This window comes from Dromiciops gliroides, chromosome 1, assembly GCF_019393635.1.
Source record: "Dromiciops gliroides isolate mDroGli1 chromosome 1, mDroGli1.pri, whole genome shotgun sequence".
Lineage (NCBI taxonomy): Eukaryota > Metazoa > Chordata > Mammalia > Microbiotheria > Microbiotheriidae > Dromiciops > Dromiciops gliroides.
The window spans coordinates 52,687,816-52,711,185 of NC_057861.1; the positions used below are offsets into that span (position 1 = coordinate 52,687,816).

The 23,370-nt window shown below is 48.5% G+C and overlaps 1 protein-coding gene across 1 annotated transcript in view; it reads left to right on the top strand.

Annotated features, from left to right (window-relative positions):
- Positions 1 to 20,967: 20,967 nt before the first annotated feature.
- ONECUT3 (one cut homeobox 3) overlaps positions 20,968 to 23,370 on the top strand; it is a 46,492-nt gene continuing 44,089 nt past the window's right edge. Inside the window, exon 1 of the mRNA XM_043979375.1 lies at positions 20,968 to 22,096. Within this exon, the coding sequence (XP_043835310.1) occupies positions 20,968 to 22,096 (1,129 nt within the window). The remainder of the gene's footprint in view (positions 22,097 to 23,370) is intronic.

A 23,370-nucleotide genomic window follows, 5' to 3' on the forward strand; every position in this document is an offset into this window, starting at 1 on the left:
AAAACATTTTAAATAGACTACTGCATATGAGCTTCACAATAATCCTGATAGGTAGGTGCCGTTGGCATTATCCCCATTTGATATTCTGGTAAACTGAGGTTCAGCTAGATGTATAGTGCATAGAACACTGGGCCTGGAGTCAGGAAGACTCCTCTTCCTGACTTCAAATCTGTCCTCAGATACTTCTTTGTTTGTTTCAGTTTCCTTATCTGTAAAATGAACTAGAGAAATCACTCCAGTATCTTTGTCAAGAAAACCCCTAATAGCAGCTAGGTGGCGCAGTGGATAGAGCACCAGCCCTGGAGTCAGGAGAATCTGAGTTCAAATCCAGGCTCTGACACTTGACACTTATGAGCCGTGTGACCCTGGGCAAGTCCCTTAACCCCAATTGCCTCACCGCCGCCCCCCCCAAAAAAAAAGAAAAGAAAAGAAGTACTAATAGGCACACAAAGAGTCAGACATGACTAAAAGAGACTCAACAACAAAACTGAGGCTCATGGAGGCTGTTTTCTTGCCCAAGATCACCCAACTATAAGTATCAGTGACTAGATTTAAACTCAGGCCTTCCTGACTCCAGGTCCAGCACTCAACTCACAATGTTACACTGGCTTTATACATTAGGAAAGATACAGACAGTAAATATTATGGGAAAATTCAAAGGGACTGTAGTTATTAATGGGTCAATGTTTACTTAGAGAAAGTCTCTAGTGAAGTCATCTAGGGATCTTTCTTTGACCATGTGCTGTCCAACATGTTTATCAGTGACAGGCATAGATGGCCTGATTTTCCGGAGGGATGGCTAACATGTTGGAGTACAAAATCGGGTTCCAAAAAGATCTTGACAATCTAGATTCATGGGCTGAATCTAATAAATAAAAATTTTTAAAGGGATGTGATTCAATAGGGGTGTGACTTTTTGCCTAAGGGAACAAAAGTCAAACTGTACATATCCAGGATAGGGGAAGCTTAGAAAAAAAGATCTGTGAAAAAAATCTAGGAGTCTTAGTGGGGCCCAAGCTAAATATGGTGATTCAATAGCATGTCATGACAGTCGAAAAGGCTAACATGACCTTCAGCTGGGAGGTGATGTGCCTGTTCTCCTTTGCTCTGGTCGGATAATATCTGGCCTATCAAGCCTAATTTTGGGTTCCATCCTTTAGAAAGCATTCCAAAGGACCAGGCAATATGAGAATTCATTGAAGGAACTGGACCAAAGGAAGAGAAGACAGTTTTAGAAAAAACAGATTTTTAGCTTGGCAAACAGAAAAACTTAATAATAATCAAGTAGGTAGTGAGGTCTCCATTCCTGGCGATCTTAAAGTGGCAGCTGGATGGTCACTTATCAGATATGTTAAAGCAGGGGTTCTTTTTCAGATATATGTTGAACCAGATGGTTTCTGGGCTTCCTTTCTACTCTGAGAATCTCTGAGTCTCTGACAGGGGATGCAAAATTACAACTCTGTGACTTGCCTTGGGGATGCGATGTCACCTTGGGGAAATCCCTTGCCCTCTTTGACTTTGTTTCCTCATCTGCAAACTTTAGGGGTTGTATTAGATGATCTGGAAAGTGCCTTCCAACTCTAAATCCTAGGCAACCTACAGACAAAACAGGTCTCCTGATCCTGTTCCACTTTGGGACAACTCTAGCTCACATCTTCCTCTTCTCAAATTTTATCCTTTACTCCTAGTTTGACCAAGCTGAATCCCTCTTCCCTATAATTCCTCTTCACATACTTAACACAGAAGTCATAGCTCTCAAGTCCTCTTTTCTCCAGCCTAAACTCTTCTCTGCCCAGCTCTCTAGAGAGACAAGAAACACAGCTCCTAGCATCAAGAAACTCAGGCTAGGGGAACCTAGGTGGTGCAGTGGATAGAGCACTGGTCCTGGATTCAGGAGGACCTAAATTCAAATCTGACCTCAGACACTTAACACTTACTAGCTGTGTAACCCTGGGCAAGTCACTTAACCCCAGTTGCCTCACCAAAAAGAAAGAAAGAAAGAAACTCAGGCTAGTTGAGGTGAGAATACTCACATATAGCAAATGAGAGCCAACAATGGAAAAATTTCCATGAGACTTCCTCTGGATTAAATAGCTAGAGTGGAGGTGGTCTGATGGCATGGATAAATGCTGACACTAGAGACAAGAAGGCTGCCATTAATTAAACATGTGGCCACAGACAAGCCCCTTAATCTCTGTAGGCCTCAGTTTCCTTCTTTTGGAAAAAGGACTGGATGAGCTCTGAGATAACTTCCAACTCAAACATCCTTTGAGGATATTATAAGACAGTGCCACAGCAGGTCAGTGGAGGGAGAGTTCATCATGGATTAGGGTGATCAGGAAAGACTTCCTGGAGGGTGTAAGGACTTAAGCACAGTTTTTAAGGGGAGTTAGATTTGGAGAGCTCAGAAATGGAGATTCCACATGGGTAGAACAAAAAAAAAACTTCCATAGCAGAAATGAACCTCGTGTAGGATGGAGAGAAGCCCAGCCTAGCTGTATATATAATGTAATAGGGGGAAATGAGTTTTCTTGTACTCAAGGAAACTTTTTTTAATTATAAAAGTATTTTACTATTTTCCAGTTACATGTAAAAATAGTTTTCAACAGACACTTGATACTAACTAGCTTCACGACCCTAGGCAAGTCACTTAATCCTCATTGCCCTGCAAAATAAATAAATAAACAAAAAAACAAACAAATAAATAAATAAAATAAAAAATCAATAGTTTTCAACATTTGTTTTCATAAGATTTTTAGTTCCAAATTTTTCTCCCTCCCTTCCCTCCCCCTCCCCAAGAAAGAAAGCAATCTGATATAGGTTATACATGTACAATCACATTAAACATATTTCTGCATTAGTCATGTTGTGAAAGAAGAATCAGAACAAAAGGGAAAAACCGAAAAAAAGAAAAAAAAGTAGAAACAGTATGGTTTAGTCTGTATTCAGAATCCACAGTTCTTTTTTTCTGGATGTGGAGAGCATTTTCCATCATGAATTCTTTGGAATTGTCTTGGGTCATTGCACTGCTAAGAAGAGTTAAGTCTATCACAGTTGATCATCCCAAAATGTTGCTGTTACTGTGTACAGTGTTCTGGTTCTGCTCATTTAACTCAGCATCAATCCACTTAAGTCTTTCCAGGTTTTTCTGAAATCTGCCTGCTCATCACTTCTTACAGCACAATAGTATTTCAAGGAAACTTTAAAATTAAGACCCCACCTCCTTATTTGGGGGTAGAGGGATGATATTGATGTCTTTATACTTTACTTTCCTGAATCACTATCTTATGATCGAACTTCAGAATGGTACTTTGGGAAGTCACTATTTCATAGAATCCAAGAATGATGACATTATCTTAGCTACTTAGAATCAAAGCATCTGAGAAATAAAGAATCAGAGGTATAGGGGCAGGGGGCAATTCTGGTCTTGAATCAAGAGACCTGGTTCTGAAGCTCAGTTCTAATACTTGTTGAGTTGTATAGCTCTGGTTAGGTCATTTCCCTCTTTGAGCCTCAATGGCCTCATCTGTCAAATGGGAATTGTAATAGTTACACCATCTATATCACAGGACAGTCATTGGGAAAGTGCTTTGAAAACTAGAATTTGATAAATTTGTTGAATGATTATAACACTTGTGGAAATTTAAAAATAACAGGCCATTTAAAAACAGAAAATATTGGCCAGGAGAAACATTAGAACACAAAGCAGAATATCAGAGCTGGAAAACTCTTGCTACCCAGTGGTTTCCCACTTGGATCTACACCCTGGTCCTCACCAGCTCCCTGGTGAACCCCTGGACAATGGCCAAAGTCTAGCTCTATGCTTATCTGTTGTATCTTCTGTTCTCCACCTGTTCCCATCCCAAATTGTAATTGGAAGGAAGATCACCCCAATAAACAGAGTATCAGGCCTGAAAGACCCCTAGTCCAAATCCAAGGGATGTCTGTTATGCATAGACATCAAAGAGCCCCATCAAGAATCTGTGGCTGGTCTTGTGGCTACCCCCTCCATTTCCTCTGATTGACAACCTGGAACAGGGTATGAAGGTTAGGGGAAGGTGAGGGGAGGGAGGAAAGGGCTTGAGTGGTAGGGAGCCAAGTGCAGAGTCCCAAAACTAGCCCATCTCAACCAGAGCCAGGTTATTAATTTTTCAGGCAAGAAAATGCTTTCTGCATTTTTTCCAGGCAAAATATTGATAATGGGCTTAATGTGTCTTTTCCTCCTCTCTTCTTTTGTGATGGTTTTTGTATATGTGTGTGTGTGTATGTGTGTGTGTATACACAGACAGAGAATATATATGTGAATATATATAATATATATACATATATATATATATATATATATATATATATATACTTTACTGCCAGTACCTTCTCCCTCCCTCTACACCCCCTCCCTAGCAATCTTCCATCCTAATAGGTTTGCTCCTTCTCTCCCCACCTCACCCCATAACATCCCCCTTCCGCACATTAGCAGCAAATCCATTTGCAGCCAAACAGCAGCTTTTGTTTTTATAATAACTGAGCGGGTTAATGTGGTGGCGGCAGCTCTGCACCCCCTCCCCTTCCACCACACAAGAAGCCTTTATGCTCACACTTCTTGCTGGAGCCCCGAACGATTTTATTAATCCTGGCAGGGATGAAGGCATGGTGCTGCTGGCGGCTCTAGGCATCGATACATTTTAAAGTTATTTTTAATTTTGCTTCTTCCCCCACATCGATAGGAGTGATCGGGATGAAAAACGCCCAAGTGTTTGAAGGGGCCTGGGATGGGGGCCTGGGAGGGGAGCAATGCAGCATGGGAGGTTTAGTCTTTTATTGCCTGTGGTCTACCAGGGAATTGGCAAATTTTCAAACTGGAAAAGAGCTGAGAGATCTTCCAATCTAACTCTTTAATTTTATAGAGGGGGAAACTGAGGTGGGGATGAGAGAGTCAGAGTAAAGATTATAGATCTCCTTTCTCCTAGGCTAGTATTCTTCCCATTAAAACATACTACAGGGGGCAGCTAGGTGGTGCAGTGGATAAGGCACCGGCCCTGGATTCAGGAGTTCCTGAGTTTAAATCCGGCCTCAGACACTTAACACTTACTAGCTGTGTGACCCTGGGCAAGTCACTTAACCCCATTGCCCTGTAAAAAAAAACACCAAAAAACCAAAACCAAAAAAACCCAAACCATACTACAAAGTATACATCCAAAGACTCTGAGATAATCAGGTGCAGTGCATGTTCTAATAATACACAGAGTCAACAGTATTGTCATGGAATGTCAACTGGAAAGGACCATAGAATATAGTACGTTAGGACTTGAAGTGATCTTAGAACAGTAAACACAAAAAGAAGCCTTGGCACCCAGGATGTAGAATGTAGGGGCTGAAAGAATCTCCTGAGAGCAGAGAATGGAATGGCAGAACTTAAAGAGATTTTAGAAATTGATGATGGTGACATCAACAATGATGATGATGACTGGCAATATTATAGAATTGTACATACTTTCAGCTCATTTGAACCTCACACCAACCCTGTGAGAAAGGTCCCCTTATTATTCCCATTTTAGTGATGCCGATCTCCTTCCTGTTCCTCCAACCAAAGACTCCACCTCCCAACTCGGTAATTTTACTGCCTGTTCAACATGCCTGGAATCCTTTCTCTCTTCATTTCCACCTCCTGGCCTCCTTGGCTTCTCTAACTTCATTCATGTCTCAGCTACAATCCTACCTTCTGCAAGAAGCATTTCCCAGGACCCTTCTGCTAGTGCTTTTCCTCTGAAATGGTCTCCAAATTATCCTCTATATAACTTGTTTGAATATGGTTGTTTGCATATTATTTCACCCATTAGACTGTGAGCTTCTTGAGGGCAGTGACGATTTTTTTTGGCCCAGAACTTGGCACATAGTAGGTGGCTAATAACTGCTTATCCACTTGATTTGAGAGAAGTTAAGTTGCTTGCCCAGGGTAATGCAACTACTAAATGTCTGAGGTTGGATTTGAGTCTTCCTGTCTCTAGGACCAGAGCTATGCATTTTGCCTCCTCAATTCTATATAATGTCAGTGATGAAAGAAACAATAAAATGTAGAATGTGCCAGAACTAAGGAGATCACAGAACACAAGAACATAGAACGTTAGAACACAGAATGTCAGAGATGAGAAGGTCCTTAGAACATGAAATTTCAAAGCTTAGGAGGGCCCTTGGAACAAAGAATGTCAGAGCTGGGAGGGCCCTTAGAGCACAGAATGTCAGAGATGGTAGGATTCTTTGAAATAATCTATACATATGCACATACATGCAAGCCCACACAAACATTTATGTAAAGGTTTATGCTTGCAAGTATACCTGCACAAATATATATACTAGGAATCAGGTGTATCCCTGGCATGCATGCATCCCTATTTCTGGTTCTAAACTTGGAGACAGGTCTGAAGAGTGGATAATAATCATAAATAACCATTTACAAACATGCTTTACACACATGCATTGATCTGTGGGCTGAGCAGAAAACGCTGTGGCCAGAAAGTGTGGTGGTCCCGAATCGTGAATGAAGTCCAGTAAGGAAAACCTCACCCAGAGCAGGCTGGCTCCAGCTAAGGAGGAGAAATAAGCTCCCTCCTCCCTGGAATGGGCTGCTGTGGAATCCCATCTCATCACCATTGCCACAGAGTCTGACAAGACTATTAGGACTGTACTAGCAGCTATCTGGATCCAAAGCCCCAGAAAATTTCCAGTACCTGTTCTATGACTTAAAAAACAAACAAACAATCATTGTAAAGGCTCCAAGTCATGGTTAACCTCATAGCCCTGAGGGAGAGGAAGATGGTGAGTGGCCTTGGACAAAAAAATGAATCTCCTACCCACTTCGTCCCTTAGGAATAGATTCATAGGGCAGCTAGGTGGTGCAGTGGATAGAGCACCGGCCCTGGATTCAGGAGGACCTGAGTTCAAATTCGACCTCAGACACTTGACCCTGGGCAAGTCACTTAACCCTCATTGCCCCACAAAAAAAAAAAAAGAAAGAAAAGGAGTAAATACATAGTGGCTGCACTGAGCCACCCAATCTCTTGTGACCAAAGACTCATGTTTGTATGTTTGTAAAGTGGGGGTGTGGGAATTGTTAGGGGAGTGAGTCCCCATGTGTTCCCCTCAACGATGCAGACTTCTGAAGAGCAACTCTCATGGACGTGGAGTCTACTTCCATGCCTAAATATTGAACTGATTTGGAATTCAGAGAGTGTGACTGCCTTGAATTGGTTAACTGAGGCTCAGAAGGAAAGACTTTCATCAGAAATGCCCCCTCCTTCTGAGGTCTATGAGAGCAATTATGCTTTTGTCTTCTTTTCCCAAACTTCCTCTCCTTTGGACTTCTTGAGTCTTTCCCCAACACTGGGTAATAGTGACATGCCCAAAGTCAGGTCTCAATAAGAGGATGAGGTCAAGGTTCAGTATGGAGTTAGATGCAGAGTTCAGTCTAGGACTTTTCTGATGAACAGATTTCCCCAAAATATACTTTTAAAGCTAGAGATTCTACTGACTCCAAATTTTTAAGATTCAGATCCTGATGTTTCCAAATTCTAAACATTCCAAACTTAAAGATCTGAAATCGCAATGGTTCTGAACTGTAATTATTTCAGATCATGATGATTATAAATTTGTATGGTTCCCAGGCACTGATGACTATAAATTCATTAGAACTGGCCATTGAATATGGCTCAGATTCTTTAAATTTGGGATTCAAGAATCTTGTTCCTTTCTGTACACAGACCCACCCAGCTCAGCCATTGAGGAGACAAAATAAGACATTGGATTTGAGGATGGCAGCATGGAAGATGAAGGGGGATATAAGAGTAAAGGGAGGAGACTGTGAGGTTGATGTGTGTCTGTTTATGGGGGAGGAGGGTCCCAGTACAAGAACCAGCAACTTGAACTGGTCTCAGTGGCCATTAAGAGCACAAATACAGCATGGTTTATAACATCCATGAAAAGAAATGTTATATCGTCATCCAACCAGAATGTCTTCTATCCCCCCACCAAAAACAAACCAAAAAGAACAAATGCAAACAAACAACAAACCGACAACAACAAAAAAACAATACCACTCCCCACCGAGTCGTTCCTCCTAGACCTATTTTCTGGACAGTTTTGGTTCCTCCTTACGCAGGCTCTCCCTCAACTTCCTCAGCAACAGTACTTCCCCACCCCCTTCTGCCTGACAACCAACCCACTCTTGCTCCTGACTCCCTTCCTAGCAGAATCAATTTCCAATCAATCCCTGAGCTGTGACTCAGGCTCTCACTCACTCAGTCCAGTGCTACGGGGACTTCCTGTTCTCTTGGGTTTGGGGGCTTCCTGTTCTCACCCCATTCTGCCTTCCCACTGTCTTCATCCTCCTGGCTCTCCTAGGCGCTATGTCTCTTTTTGCCTCTTTGTCTTTCTGTGCTTCTCAATCTCCTTCTATTTCTATTTCTCTTGCCGATCTCTCTCTCTCTCTCTCTCTCTCTCTCTCTCTCTCTCTCTCTCTCTCCCTCCCTCCCTCCCTCTCTCCCCCTCTTTCCCTCCTTCCTTCCCTCTTTCTCAGGCTCTCTTTCTCTGTCTGTGTCTCTGCCACTGTCTGTCACTCTCTTGCTCTCTTTCTCTGATTCTATCCCACTCTGCTTCTTTCTATCTTTCTTTATCTCCTAGTCAAAGGATTCAGAGCTCGAAGTGACCTTAGAAATCATTTAATTCATCACCCTCATTTTACAGATAAATAAACAGCCTCAGAGAGAGGAAGGCCCCTTTATACAGCTAGAGACAGTCAAATATATGTCTTCTCTCCTCCCTCCCCCATAGAAATATAAGCTACTTGAGGTCAGAGATGGTCTTGTTTTTTGTATTTGTATTCCCAGGCCCAGTGCCTGGCAAAGAGCAAGCACTTAAATGCCTTTTTGTCCATCCATTCATTACCCAGGGTCTCACAGGGAGTAACCAGTAGAGCTAGAATCTCTCTGTATCTCTTTTGGTTCTTCTCTCCGTCTTCCTCAAACTGCCTTTATCAGTCTCTTTCTGCCTCTCTGTCAGTCAGTCAATGAGGCAACAAAAATTTATTTAGCTGTTACTATATGCCCCATTCCTTCTTACCAAAGAAGTGAAACCCAGGAAAAACAAATCTTGCAAAATCCCCCCCAAAAAAAGACTGTCCCCTAAAACACCAGCCTCCTCTTCCCCCACCCATTTTCCTCATATTTAATACAATTTAGGATTAAATGAATCCTCAAAGATCATCATTTCGGTCTTGTCATTTTCATAGATCAGAAAACTGATTCCTAAAGAAAAGAAGGGACTTGCCTGAGCTTTCAACAGCAGTAAAGAACAGAGCCAGGATCTGATCCCAGGTCTCTTGGCTCTAAATATTGTCTCAGTTAGACCACATGGTTTCCTTCCTAGAAATGTACCTCCTTTATCCAGGGTCAGAGGCTATTTTAGAGGCTGAGCTAAAGAAAGGATAAAGAGGCTCCCAAACCTAGATGGTAGAAAAAAAGAATCCTAGACTCTTTCACCAACTTATAAATACTCTTGGGATCTCTTTCACCCTTCTGTTGACCCTGTGGTTCACCTCTCTGGGGTAGAGAGAGCAGGCCAATCCATTGGTAGGATGAGGAAACAAAGATATGTAAAGACTCCCATGGGGATTCCATTTGTGAAGAGTACCTTGGATTTCCCAGTTGTCCTCATTTCTCATTTATCCACAGACCACAGGATCATGGCAAATATGTCTTCTTGGCAACTCTGTTTTGTCCCAATATACTAATTGTCCCACTAAACCCCATGTCACCTAACTGAGTACATAGGACACTTATCCAGAACTATAAGTGAAGGAACTGGACTCAATGTCCTCTATAAGAGTCCTTCCTCTTCTATACCATTCTATGTTCTAAGGTCTCTTCTAACTCTTACCATGTAGTCTCTGTTCCAACATCTCTCTCAGGTCTGACATTCTTTGTTCTAAGGCTCTAAAATCTGTTTTTGAAGGTCCACCCCTAGCCATGAATTCTACATTTTAAGGACCCTTTCAGCTCTGACATTTTATGTTCTAAGGACATTCTATGTTCTAAGGTCAGTCTCAGCTCTGACATTCTATGTTCTTCTGTTTGTTTTTTGCTTTTTGTTTTTGGCTAAGCAATGAGGGTTAAGTGACTTGCCCAAGGTCACACAGCTAGTAATGTGTCAAGTGTCTGAGGCCAGATTTGAACTCAAGTACTCCTGATTCCAGGGCCAGTGCTTTATCCACTCCACCACCTAGCTGCCCCTGCCCCTGACATTCTATGTTCTAAGGACTTTCTATGTTCTAAGGTTTATCTTAGCTCTGACAGCGTATGTTCTGAAGATCCATTTAACTCTGACATTCTATGAACTTTCATCTCTCTTTCCCTTTGTCTTCCAGGATTCCCTCCCCAGTAATTGCTTTTGATGTCATATATCTGGAGAGGACTAGGATAATTATGGGATACTTCTCAGACCCACTAACTGCCCAGTGGTCTTAGTGGTTTGAGTGAAGAAATTTTATTTCTGTCATTTTTTTACATTCCACTTTCCATCACTGCTCTTTCCTATCTCCAACCCACAAATTAGGTTGGGGTGGGTGTACTCAACTAAATGCAAGGGTAGTAGAGATGATGGGGTTATAGATTTAGAGCTGAAAAGAACCCCAAAGACTACCTAGAACAACCCCCTCATTCTATAGGTGAGGAAACTGAAGCAGATGGATAATGATTTTGGATAAGGACGGTACCATTCACATTGGAATAGACTCAGGAAGAAGTGTCTCCCCCAATTTTGTGGTCCCTCTGTCTCTTTCATTGAGTTGGCAAATATTGCCAATTACAGCCACAAATCTGTCTTCTGCCTCTAGTCCTTTCATCCAAGCTCATAATAATATAGGAGAAAAGAATATGATATAAACATAAAATAGGAGAGAAGAATAAAGAGGAGAAAAAGGTAGAGAAGCAGGAAGAGGATGGCAAGAAAGAAGTTAACTTCCAGAATTCCAGGGAAATAAGGTCTATTTCCCCTTAGGAAACTTTAAATAGACAAAACTATTAGTGAGAGTCCTGGAATGGAAGACTCATAGAATGTCAGGCCACTGAGGGGGTGGCAATCATCTCAGTCAACCCTTTCACTTGACAGATGGGGAAACTAAGGCCTTGGAGCAGAAAAAAAATCACACACCAAATCCTATGGTGAATAATGGGCCAGGTGATTTGCAGGTCCAGTACCTCAATTCAATTCCTCCGGCTAATCCTTTGTCCTCCATATTCTTTCTCATTGGGTTCCTCCTAAACTGTCCCTAGAGGATGCAGGATTGGTAGGATCCTGAGGGATTATCTAGTGCCGATCCCTCATTTTAGAAATAGAAAATTTAGTCACAGAGCTAGGAAGTGACAGCCAAGTCAGTGTCAGATCTGAGATCAGAACCCTGATTTCCAGAATCCAAATCTAATACGCTTTGTACTACAACCTGCTGCCTTCCTCTCTAATGATAAGTGAGGGTTCCCGTCACTCGGAGACCTCACTTTCTCCCTAGACATACTTTTGAAACATATACCTAAGTGGGATCCTACTTGGTTGAAGTAGGATTGCTAGCTATGTAACAGGAGTGCTGGAATCACCTTGGAAAGTGAATTGACCAGACCTCTTTGATCTGCCCAGTTTTCTCTGTGGTGGGCTATACCTGTAAGGGAAGAGCCAATATACCTCCTTTAGGAGAGTGAGGCCAAAAGAGGGGCTGACCTAAGAAGAGCTGTGAGCCTTAGAATCAATTTGGAAAGCTCAGAAGCTGAAAGGACATAGTTGGGAGAGGTGTGGGGGAGAGGAGGAGAGGGCATATGGAGGGTGAGTCCCTTTAAATGGTCTGCTTATAGGCTTACAGGGGTAAGCCCCACCCCATAATGGCAAAGCCCAAACATCTTTCCCAGCAAGTCCCCTCCCAAACACACACACACACACACACACACACACACACTCACACACTACTTCTTCCGCCTAGGTTCATTAATGATTAACTAACAAGGTCCTGGTTTCCTGACCCTAAGCTCCTTCCCAAGGTCAGCAGGCCAACAGTGAGTAGGAATGGTCAGGAACCATCCACAATCTACCTCCCCACCCCCAGGTGACCAAAATCAAGGTGGGGTTGGAGAAAGAAAACTTCTCATTAGCAGGAAAAAAATGGAGTCATAGAGAGGAGACAGGCTTATCAAAGCCCACACGGTGGAGTAACCAGTCAGTACTGGAACCCAGGCCTCCCACTGACTGTCTTTTTTCTCCTCCTTTTTCTCCTCTTCCCCTCCAAAAGGAGGTTGAAGAGAAGGAGAACTGTGCTTCTTCTCTTCTACTTTTTGTGCCTCAGTTTCCTCATTTTTAAATCAAACAAGGAGCTTGTACAAGATGATTTATAAGAGCCCTGTCAGCTCTGACTTTCTCAAGCTCTCTGAAGAGTTGGAAAGGATTGAGGTCTGGGAGAGTGGGGGGGGGGGGGGAGTAGACCAAAGAGAGCCAATTAACTTAGATTTGGAGGCCTGGGGAGGAGACCAAAGTGGGAGGATAATGATTGTTGAAGGCCTCGAACCCCCCAACCTCAGCCTAGGTCCAATCTCAACTTCTCCTCTCCACAGAGTTGAAAATTTAGGGGCATGTTGGGAAAAAGAACCCCCTTAAACAATGAAGTGGGGCCCTCTAGATTTACTGTCTCTAGCTTTCAGTGTCCATTTTCCCACTGGTGACTTTCTGAGTGGGGAAGGCCCACTCTGCCAATGTCCCTTCTACCCTCTAGGAAGGGGAAGGAATGGTTTATCATTTGGTCTGCCTGGTTTTGTTTACTCACCATGCTTTTTCTTTGCCACCAGATAATCTCTGGGGTTTGGGGCAAGTCCCTGCCACTCACTGGGCCTCAGTTTTCTCATATGTAAAATAAGGGAGATGGGACTCTACAGGATGCTTCCGGGCCCTTCCTGCTCCATCACTTCCTTCTGCGTTGTGAGAGTCTATAATTGTAACATTATGTTTCTAAAATTCTAGGATTCTACGGTTCTGGGATTCCAAGAATCTAAGATTGTGTGATTGCTCCTGCTTGGAGTCCCACCCCCAGGCGGGTGGCAACAATTTCCTTGACTCTCTCTTCAATATGGAAGGGCCTAGGGAATGCCTGGAACAGGGAGAGGGAGAGGCCAGGCAAGGGAAGGGAAGGGCGACGTTGGACACTGAGCTGAGGAAGAATACGAGTACGACCTCCGGCCTTCCTTAGCATTCGCCCCAGCCGAGCTTTCTCCGGGCCTTCGCTGTGCGCGACACCCTAGAGGTCCCCAGCCCGCTTAGACTCTCGGCAAAGGAAAGAGCAACATTCCATAAACCCACCTCCCGCCCAGGTTGAGTGGGTGGGGTTAAGGATTAGAAAGAAACTTAAAACTGCCTCCCTCAGCCAGCTCAGCCTACTTCGCCCCAGGCTCCATTTCGTCCCCGACTCAGGTGCTTTGGGAGAGAGTTGTGAATAGCTAGAATAGAGAGGGAAATGAAGGCGATCCCGTAAAAGGCCGGGTAAATAAAGCAGGTGGGCACTCAGGAGGGAGTAGTCTGGCAGCTGGGAAAGGCAGCAGCAACTGTCGGAGGCCGGATCCTAGGTTCTTGCTCTGCCTGGACCCGCGTCCTCCGAACCCTGGGGGTTGGGGTTTGGGGGCGGGGAAGTGAAGAATGAGGGGAAGCCGAAGCTTCAGAGGGGCCCCTGGGTGAGAAGCAGCTGGGATAGGCTACGCTGGGGTGGGGAGAGGCACGGCGGTAACCGAGCCCGGGTTTATCAGTTCCCCTCCTGCCTGAACCATCGATTGCCAAAGCCACCCCCCCTTAAAGGTGACTCCCCTCTGAGCCCGGTTGTAGGCCCTCCTCGGGCCCGGAAGGTCGATAGTCAAGATGCACTGCGGAGTTGGTTTTGTCAATGTCTGGAAGAACTCGGACAAGGAACTGCGGCTTGAAAGCAGGCCTCCGAGAGGGGCCCGGCTAAAGCGCCCGGGCCAAGCCCGTGCAGTCTTTAGGAGAGCGGGGGAAATCGAGAAAAGGGGCCCAATAGTCCCGTTTGAAATGGCAACTCGGAGGCCGTAAGGCGCCTTACCAATTCCTGTCCCTTTCTCCCCAACCATCCTGCGCCCCAGGTGGGTGGCTCGCCAGGGGAGCGGGGAAACAGGCTGGCTCAGTTCTTCTCAGTCAGGTAGCAAAGTCATAGTTCTTCCATGACCCTGCCCCCCCACCCCCCCACCCCCATCGCGGAGCCCTTAAAGAGAATCGAAACACACACACACACACACACACACACGGGGACACGGACACGGACACACACACTCATCCTAACATTCTCCCCTCTTGACGCCCTCACATACTCTTGCTCCACCTATCCTCCACCTTTCTGTCGGCGTCCCCTAGCCGGCCTAAGAGTGAGTGGGTGGGAGCCAGACCAGAAAGCCTCCCTCCCTCCGCCCAGCCTCACCCGGCTCGCGCAAACAACCCAGTTGTTTGCCTAGATGACGGCTCGGCTTCGGAGAATAGAGAGAGATGAGGATTAAATAGAGAGAGGGGAAGCGGAGGGGGTGGAAAAAAAAGACAGAGAGGAAGAGGGGAATCAATAGGGTGCAGCTGTCGAACGGAGAAACAGCAAAGAACATGAACAACTACATTCGAACTAATTGTGGCCGGCTCCCGGCTCCCGGCTCCCGGCTCCCGGCTCCCGTTCCTCCCGGGCTGCCTGCCCACTCTCCCCAGATTTGCCGAACTGGAGAGTTGGCCGGCCGGAGCCGGGAGGCCTGGAAGCCCAAAGAATCCGAACGTCGAAACAGCAGAAGGTTCTAATCTCAGGAAGCCTGTTCTGCAGCAGGTCCGAACACTGGAACTTCCGAACTTTCGATTGACTCTCAGAACGTTCGAAATTTCGAACTTCCGACCATCAGAACATCTGAGTCTCAGAACGTTCGAATTTCGGCCATCAGACCGTCTGAACAGCAGAACATTTCAACATGGAAACTTCCAGAATAAACACCAGAATGACCGAACACAGGAACATCTAAAACTCCAAACAAAATGATCTCAATAAAGTCTTTATCGCCCATGTTTATATTAGGTTTACATATGTATTTTGGTGGATTTTTTTTTCCACAACAAGGAGGGAAAAGAGCCCAGAGACAGATTTTTTTCCCCTCCCTTCTCTAGTGCATGAGCCCAGCTGGTTAAATTCCCCATTCTTTCGTTTTCGTATGTTTCCATGCTCTGGAGAAACGGGAGGGATTCGGTTTCGTTTGGAACCACGGCGGGGTTGGGTCTTCTGTGTTTTTTAAATTGCCACTATTTATTAAAATCCAGCTGTAATTAAAGTCGGCGGGGGGAGGGGGTCGGGATGGCCGCTTAATTCCATTTACATGAGAGCAATCCAATAAACCAGGCTTGGCGGTGGAGCGAGGAAGCCGGGATCTGAGGCCAGCTCCCGATCTCCGGGTCGGAAGAAGAGAGAAAGAAGGGGGGGGGGGAGGGGGAGAGGCAGGGAGGGCACAAGTCCTTAAATCAGAAACTTTGGGGGAACCCAAGCTCCTCTCCCAAAATAGCAGAAGAAAAGGAACGCTCTGCGACCCGCAGGAGGAGAGTGCAGCCTTTGCCCTAGAGAAGAGAAAGAAATAATATTGATCAGAAAGGGGAGGGGGGCGTGAATCAAGCTCTCTGGAGTTGGGAAATTTATGACTCTTGAGATGGGAGGGACACGCACCAGTTTGGGGACCTTGTATGGGGGGTCGCTAGGAAGCTGCTTGAACACGTACAGCAGGAAGTGCTTGCGCTTGACCCAATTTTTCTTTATCGAAAGGCACTAAACTCTGCCCAGCCTTCGAATAATGGACACACCGGGAAGTGACCTGGGCCCCGGCCCAGAGATGGTGGCCGCCAGTCCCAAGATCTCCAGCGCGCCGGGAACCTGAGATTCGAAATCTCTCTGTCTCTAAGAATAGAGGGTGGTAAGAATTTGAGGGTGGTAGGGGGAAAAGTCTGCACCACCGGGAATTGGAGACTGCCCTGTGTCTTCTGGGTTATGAATGAAGAGGGTTGGACAGATTTCTGAACGCAGAGGTAGGGGCCTGAGGCCAGTGTGAAGAAGGGGTTCTTGCCCCCTTTGGCCTCAATCGGAGAAGCCCCCACTGCTTCCTCCCCCACTCCAGCTCCGCAATTTGCCTAATGACGTGGCATCGATCCACGGGGGCGCTGGGTGTAGCAGAGCCCGCACGCTTACTCCCTCTTCTCCATTATATTTTACTAATTACTAACAGGCTGCTCGCCCGGCTCCTGGCAAAGGAGGGGAGAGGAGGGGAAGGCCCCCTTCCTCGGCCCCAGCCCAAGCTCATAGTAACTTTAGTAATGCTCTACAAAAGAAAGCTCCAAGTGGTTGGGGGTGGGCGTGGGGGCGCCAAGAAGGCACGTTTGGGCTAGGAAGGGGCCAGAGCTGTCCAACAATGGAAAGGTGAGCTATCAGCAGGGATGAAGCTTTCTATCACCAGAAGCGTTCAAACAGAGACCCAAACATCTCAGAACTAGAGAATCCCAAAGTGACAATTAATTCAACGCAAACATTTGTCACTTGCCGGCAGTATGCAAGGCACTAAGCTAGGCACTGATTATACAAAGCTGAAAGAGCTGGAAATAGTTCCTGCTTGTCCTCAGAGAATTTACAGTCTCCTAGGGGTGAAAGAGAGGGGAATGAGTGGAACACATTAGCAGATAAGTAAATACAAAGTCCATCCTGTAGTAGATTTTGAGCCAGAAGGGACCATACAAAAGTCACGAAGTCCAATTCCTTGAAGAAATGAAGGCCGAAAGTGAAGTAGCGGCTTGCCCACAGTCGAACAGACAGTAAAAGGGAGAGACAGGATTTGAACCCAGGGATGCCCAGCTCTAAATCTGGAGTCCTTTCTATTCTAACATGCTGCTTCTAAGTGAGGCTCATTTCAAGAGGGAGAGAGCAGCAAATGCTGGGGGGCGGGGGTGTGGGTGTGTGTGTGTGTGTGTCAGTGGTGGCTTCCAGTAGGAGGGAGCACCTGAGCTGTGTTCAAGAGAAGTGATAGGTTGTAAGAGGAAGAGGCAGAGATGGAAAGGGAGTTCCAACGACACCGGTTAAGCCTCGAACAGGTCTAGGCCAATGCTAAGACACTGTGATTCAAAAATAGGGAGGCAGTCTGATGAAGTAGAATGAGGTCCTGGAGACCTGTGGTCCAGCTCTGGGGGTTTGCTATTTACCTGCTAGCTAGGTTCCTCATACTCATTGCATGACCGGCTGATTGTGGTTAAGTCACATCTCTCTGAGCCCAACCTTTCCTGGCTGTAAAGTGGGGATAAATGATTTTCAAACTGTCCCACTCACAGGACAGCTGTGGGGAAGAGTGCTGGAGAAATAGGCATTAAGGTTCTTTGTGATACCATGATTAGGGACCCCAGAATAGAGAGCCAGGAAGAGTGTATGAGATGAGGAGGATGCCTGTAGAGTAGCTCTCTCTCTCTCTCTCTCTCTCTCTCTCTCTCTCTCTCTCTCTCTCTCTCTCTCTCTCTCTCTCTCTCTCTCTCACACACACACACACACACACACACACACACACACACACCTGTGAGCTCTGGAACTCTTATCTAAGCATATCTCCCCCAGCTTGGAACATAGTGGAGCATAGATGGCTGTAATGGAATATGGAATGATGTTTCTCTGGGCCTGTACCTGTCCCTCAAACACCCATGTCCTTGTGCAGTCTTGAGAACATAGTGTACACACAACCCCAGCTTCATCCACACATTTCAAGGCAGGGTAGGGTGGTGCAATGGGAAGGATTCTGAAACGCGAGGCAGAGGAGCTAGGTTTCTGATTCCAAGGTCTCCCTTTGACTCCATGGATGTTACCTTGGGCAGGTCACTTCCTTTCTCTAGCACTTATTTATGAAATGATAGTCAGGCTAAATGATCATTAAGGGCTCTTTCAGTTCTGACATATTCCAAGGTCCGTTCCATTTCTGACATTTTATGTTCTAAGGATTCCTTACAGCTCTGGGGTCTAGATACCCCTCCTTCCTCCCATGTTCACATCCCCACAGCAGATCCTTAAGGAATCTGTTCTTTGCTCCACCCTTAACCATAGTCCTTCCTTCCAGGTATCCAATAACAGCTATTGTTATTTTTGCTGATGAGACTCCAATTCCAAGTCTACTGGGCTCCTGAATCCTGAGCAGAGTGAGCCGGGAAGCTAGGAGGGAAAACTTTCTGATTAAAGGGATCTAGTAGCAGGCACCTCAGCTGCCCAGTTCCTTAAACAATCCAACCTAGACTCCCTAGTTGGAAGTCCCAACTCCCCCTCCAGCCTCCCCACTTTGTTGGATCACCTCTGCTGGCCTCCTGATTCCCACACAGAATGCAAAACTCCAGCTCCAGCCAGCCGACTTCCCCCCATTGCTCTTCTCCAGACAGGCCAGGAAGGTCCAGGGAAAGGAAGAGGTCTATGCTTAGACTGGCTCCCTGACCTTATGGTATCCCTTTAAGAGCTTTTGGGAAGGAAGGGGAAGGATTTCTGCAACTGCTTTTTTGCCTTCTGGCCTTTAGGCCAACCTTGTGGACACTCGGATGTCTGCCTACCTTCTGTCCTGCTACCTATCTGTCTATATTCATGACACTAGTCTTTCTGTCTTTCTACCCATGGGATGGGAGGAAATCCCTAGGCTACACACTGTCTTTATCCAGGGAACCACACAGCCTGGGGTGGGGATGAAGGGTGGGGGGTCCAGGCTCTTGTAAAGTGAGAAAATTAAGAAGTTGATACTTGGGTCAAATGATTCCCTTTCACATCAATTAGCTTCAATTAGCTCAAGAGAATGGGGATTAAATTATTTATATACTAGCCCCCCCCCCCAACACAGAGAGAGAGAGAGAGAGAGAGAGAGAGAGAGAGAGAGAGAGAGAGAGAGAGAGAGCTTTGTTTGGCCAGGCATCTTGGTGAGTGGTGGATGCAAGAAATGTCTCAGACCCAAGTTCTCTGCAGTATCCACTGAAGCCTAGAGTCACCCAGTTCTACCCTAGCCCAGTGAGGCAGGGGAAACAGATCCTTAAAACCATCAAAGGTCAACACTAATGGAACTTAAGACACCAGCTAGTCCATCCCCCTCATTTTATCGGAGAGAAGGCCCAGAAAAAGGGAATGGCTTTTCCTTGTTAGTGATCTGTCAGAGACTGAACCAAGGCCAGCAGTCTCTCCTGATTTCCAGGCCAGCACCCCCCAAAACAAGTTTCAGAAGCCTTCTTTGCATGGCCAGTTAGTTAGGTGTGAACATTTCGAGAAGATGAATTTCTCCATAAGTCTTCAGGAATAGGTGTGATGCTGTGCTTTTTGTAAACTAGTCCAGAGTATGGACACGGGCCTCAAGATATCAGGGAGGGTTACAAGTGCTCAGAGGGGGTCTATGAATACATCTAGACATTTCCACACAGAATCATATATATATATATGTGTGTGTGTGTGTGTGTGAATATATATACATATGTGAATGCAGACAAACCTATGTCTAGACACCCATAGCTTTGGCTGGGCGGGGGAGCTAAATAAAGGAAACATCCCAACGGCAGAGCTAGCTTTCCACAAGCCCTGGATGTCCAGATGCATCTAAGCTACAGGCTACAGCACCTCAACCAGACCATCACCCTCCAAACTCTCCTTTCTTCATTTACTAATTCGTGGAGCAAGAGGGACAGAGATGCCAACACACACACACACACACACACACACACACACACACACACACACACACACACACACCTGAACTCTGGGAAAGAAGGCTAGGAAGGGAGAGGCTCTCCTCTGTGCATCTTGCAGGGGGAAAATCCCTGGATGCTTATGTGGGTCTGTGTATGTATCTATAGCAATAGATGTACATGTATGTAATCAGGGCGGGCAGAAAACATCACAGATTAGTGTGTGTAATACTTAGGGAAGGCAGGTCGCGTCTATGGGAAAAGATGTCCAGGAAGATCGGTGCCCCTCTAGACGAAAGAGAGAAATCCATTCTAATCCTCTTTGTCTCTGAATCACAGAGCACACTCTGTCTTTATCTGTCTCCCCCAAGCCCACCTTTCAAATGCATAAGCACACACAAACACCCCTCACTGGACATCCCTCACTGGATTCCTACACTGAGCAGCTAGCTCTGATTCCTACTTCGGACGGGGGTCACACACAGAGCCCCAGGTCCGATCTGGGTGTGGGGAGGCGGGAGTGAGAGTCTTGCCCACAAACCCCAAAAGGTCTATTTCCCCCCGATTATCCCAGTTCTAGTTTTGCTTGATGTTCTAGGAGTACGAATGAGTGGGGGTAAGAAAGAGAGACACACAGAGAATGGGGGGGGGGTGAGAAGGGATGGAGAAGAGAAGGGAGAGAAATATATAACACTTGATAGAAACAGAGAAAGCAAGCAAGACGAGAGAGAGAGAGAGAGAGAGAGAGAGAGAGAGAGAGAGAGAGAGAGAGAGAGAGAGAGAGAGAGAGAGAGAGGGGCAGGCGAGCGAGGGCCCTGATGAGCTGGGAGCTGCTGACGTCAGGCGGCGCTGGCTGCGAGGCTAAGGCTGGCGGGCGGTCGGCGGCCACATCGTTTTCGGCGCTGGCCGGGGCGGAGCGGGCTCGCTCGCAGCTGCATCCCTGAGCCCCGGGGAGGCGGGCGGGCGGGCAGCCAGCGGCGCTGTGAGGCTCGGGCCGGGGCCGGGGGGGCCAGGAGGCCGGAGCATCGTGGCCAGGGGCAGGGGGCCGTACCCGGGGGCCCCGCGGGCCGCGCTCTGCCGTCGCCGCCGCCTGCCAGTGCGCCCAGCCGGCCCCATGGAGTAGCGGCGGGCGCGCCTTCGGAGGGCGGCCAGAGGCGGCGGCGGCGGGGGGCCGGCGGGCCGGCGGGAGGCCGGCCGGCCGCCATGGAGCTGAGCTTGGACAACCTGGGCGGGCTGGCGCATCCGCAGGCGGCCGGGGAGCTGCTGAGTCCAGCCCACGCGCGGCCCGGCCCACACCGTGGCCTGGTGGGGGGACCGGCCCGGCCGGCTATGGTATCCGGCGTGGCCTCGCTGCTGGAGAGCGGCGCTGCTGACTACCGGGCCGAGCTGGCCGCCCCGCTGCACCCAGCCATGAGCCTGGCCTGCGACTCACCCGGCCCGGCCCTCAGCCTCAGCGGCTCTTACACTACCCTCACGCCGCTCCAGCATCTGCCGCCCATCTCGGCTGTCTCCGACAAGTTCCACCCGCACCCACCCCCGCACCCACACCACCACCCGCACCCGCACCACCCCGCCGGCCCCCCGCCCCATGGAGCCCACCCCCACCAGCGCCTGCCCGCAAACGTCAGCGGCAGTTTCACCCTCATGCGCGACGACCGGGGGCTGGCCTCCGTGGGCAATCTCTACGGCCATTATGCCAAGGACGTGCCGGCCATGGGGCAGCCACTGAGCCCGCTAGCCAACGGGCTGGGCCCCCTGCACGGCGGACAGCAGCCACCGCCGCCGCCGCCACCGCCCCCACCGCCCCCGCTGGCGACCTACGGCACCGGGCCGCACCTGGCCGGGGAGAAGATGTTGTCTGCGGCCGCCTTCGAGCCGCACGCGGCCATGCTGGCCCGGGCTGAGGATCCGCTGGGCCGCGGCCTCGGGGCACCCGGAGCGGGTCTCATGGCGCCGCTCAACGGGCTGGGCGCGCACGGGCACCACGCGGGTCCCGGTGGCAGCGCCGGCGGTGGAGGGGGTCTGTTGGCCGAGCGCGAGCGGCAGGCGGCGGCGGCCGCGTCGGGTTCGCAGGCGGGCAGCTCTGGCCAGGTGGAAGAGATCAACACCAAAGAGGTGGCGCAGAGGATCACGGCCGAGCTGAAGCGCTACAGTATCCCCCAGGCCATTTTCGCTCAGCGCATCCTGTGCCGCTCGCAGGGCACCCTCTCCGACCTGCTGCGCAACCCCAAGCCCTGGAGTAAGCTCAAGTCCGGCCGCGAGACCTTCCGCAGGATGTGGAAGTGGCTGCAGGAACCCGAGTTCCAGAGGATGTCGGCCCTCAGACTCGCAGGTAGGGGGCCCTGGGCAGGTGCAGGGCGGGGCGGAAAGGGGACCCTGAGAGTCCCAGGCATAAGGGTCCGAGCCAGGTCGGGGGGAAGGAGAAGACGGGGCAGGGCTCGGGCAAGAGCTGAAAGTCCTAGAGAGCGGTTGGGACGGAAGGGGAGAGCGCATAGGAAGACGACTTGGCCAGGGTTGGGAATGGGAAGGAAGGCTGGGTCGGGGGAGGGGAACCCTAAGGCTTACAGTCAGGGGGACTGGGCAGGAGACGCTGAGATTCACAGGTGGGCAAGGGGTGCAGGACCTGGACACTGGGAGGAAGTCCGGGGGGGTGGGGAAAGGAGGCCGGCTACTGTGGCTGACAGGTTTGGGAGTCCGAGACTGTGACCAGAACCGGTGCCCGTAAGTCTGGGAGACTGGCGGAGGGGAATGAGATGAGGTAGCTAGGCAGTGAATCTCCCCATCCCGTGCTCCCAATGTGGAGTAGGTTACAGGACTCCTGGATGGGAAGATCTCCCTCCCTTTTTTCTATAATGCCTTTCCTCTCATCCTCCCCCACTCCCCCTGGATCTGTCCACCACCCACCCACCCCCGCTCTCTCTTCTCTTCCCCTTTTCGACTTCGAGCTGAGGGACTCAGCTAGAGCCCCACAGAGGTGCCCTGGGGCGCTGTAGGTCAGAACTGCTTGGGAGAATTGTATCGACTTGGGCAGGGGGTTGAGACAGAGGAAGGAGGTAAGCCTGACCGCCCTGGGAAACTCTGAACTGGGAAATCGTGCGCCGGGATGTTATAGGATCTTTGTGCCAAGACAGGTCTACCGGCGCCGCGTTTTAGCCTGGGGGCTTCCCTCTCCCTATCGCCTGTCAACTCTGCTCTCCTAGGCTTGGTTTTAAAGGGTCCACTGCCTCTCTTCTCTCCCATCCCCACCCCCTCGTGCTCCCCTCCATCGATCCCCTGGCTCCATCGTTTCTATACAAATGGCCTCAGCTATCAATCCCCACCCCCAGTCGGCCGAGAGCGGCGCCTTCTGGGGCCTCCCGGGGCCTCCTGGTCACGGAGCCCCGCGGCCAGCGGCAAAGGTCAGAGGAGAGCCCACGAACGAGGGTGGGGACGGGACAGCTCTGGGAGGGAGGGAGGGAGGGAGGGGGGAGAGAGAGGAGAGAGAGAGAGAGAGAGAGAGAGAGAGAGAGAGAGAGAGAGAGAGAGAGAGAGAGAGGACCCCCAAGTGTCCAAGGGATCGACACACAAAGACAGGCATGCTAGCCATGAACCCACCGGGGACACCCA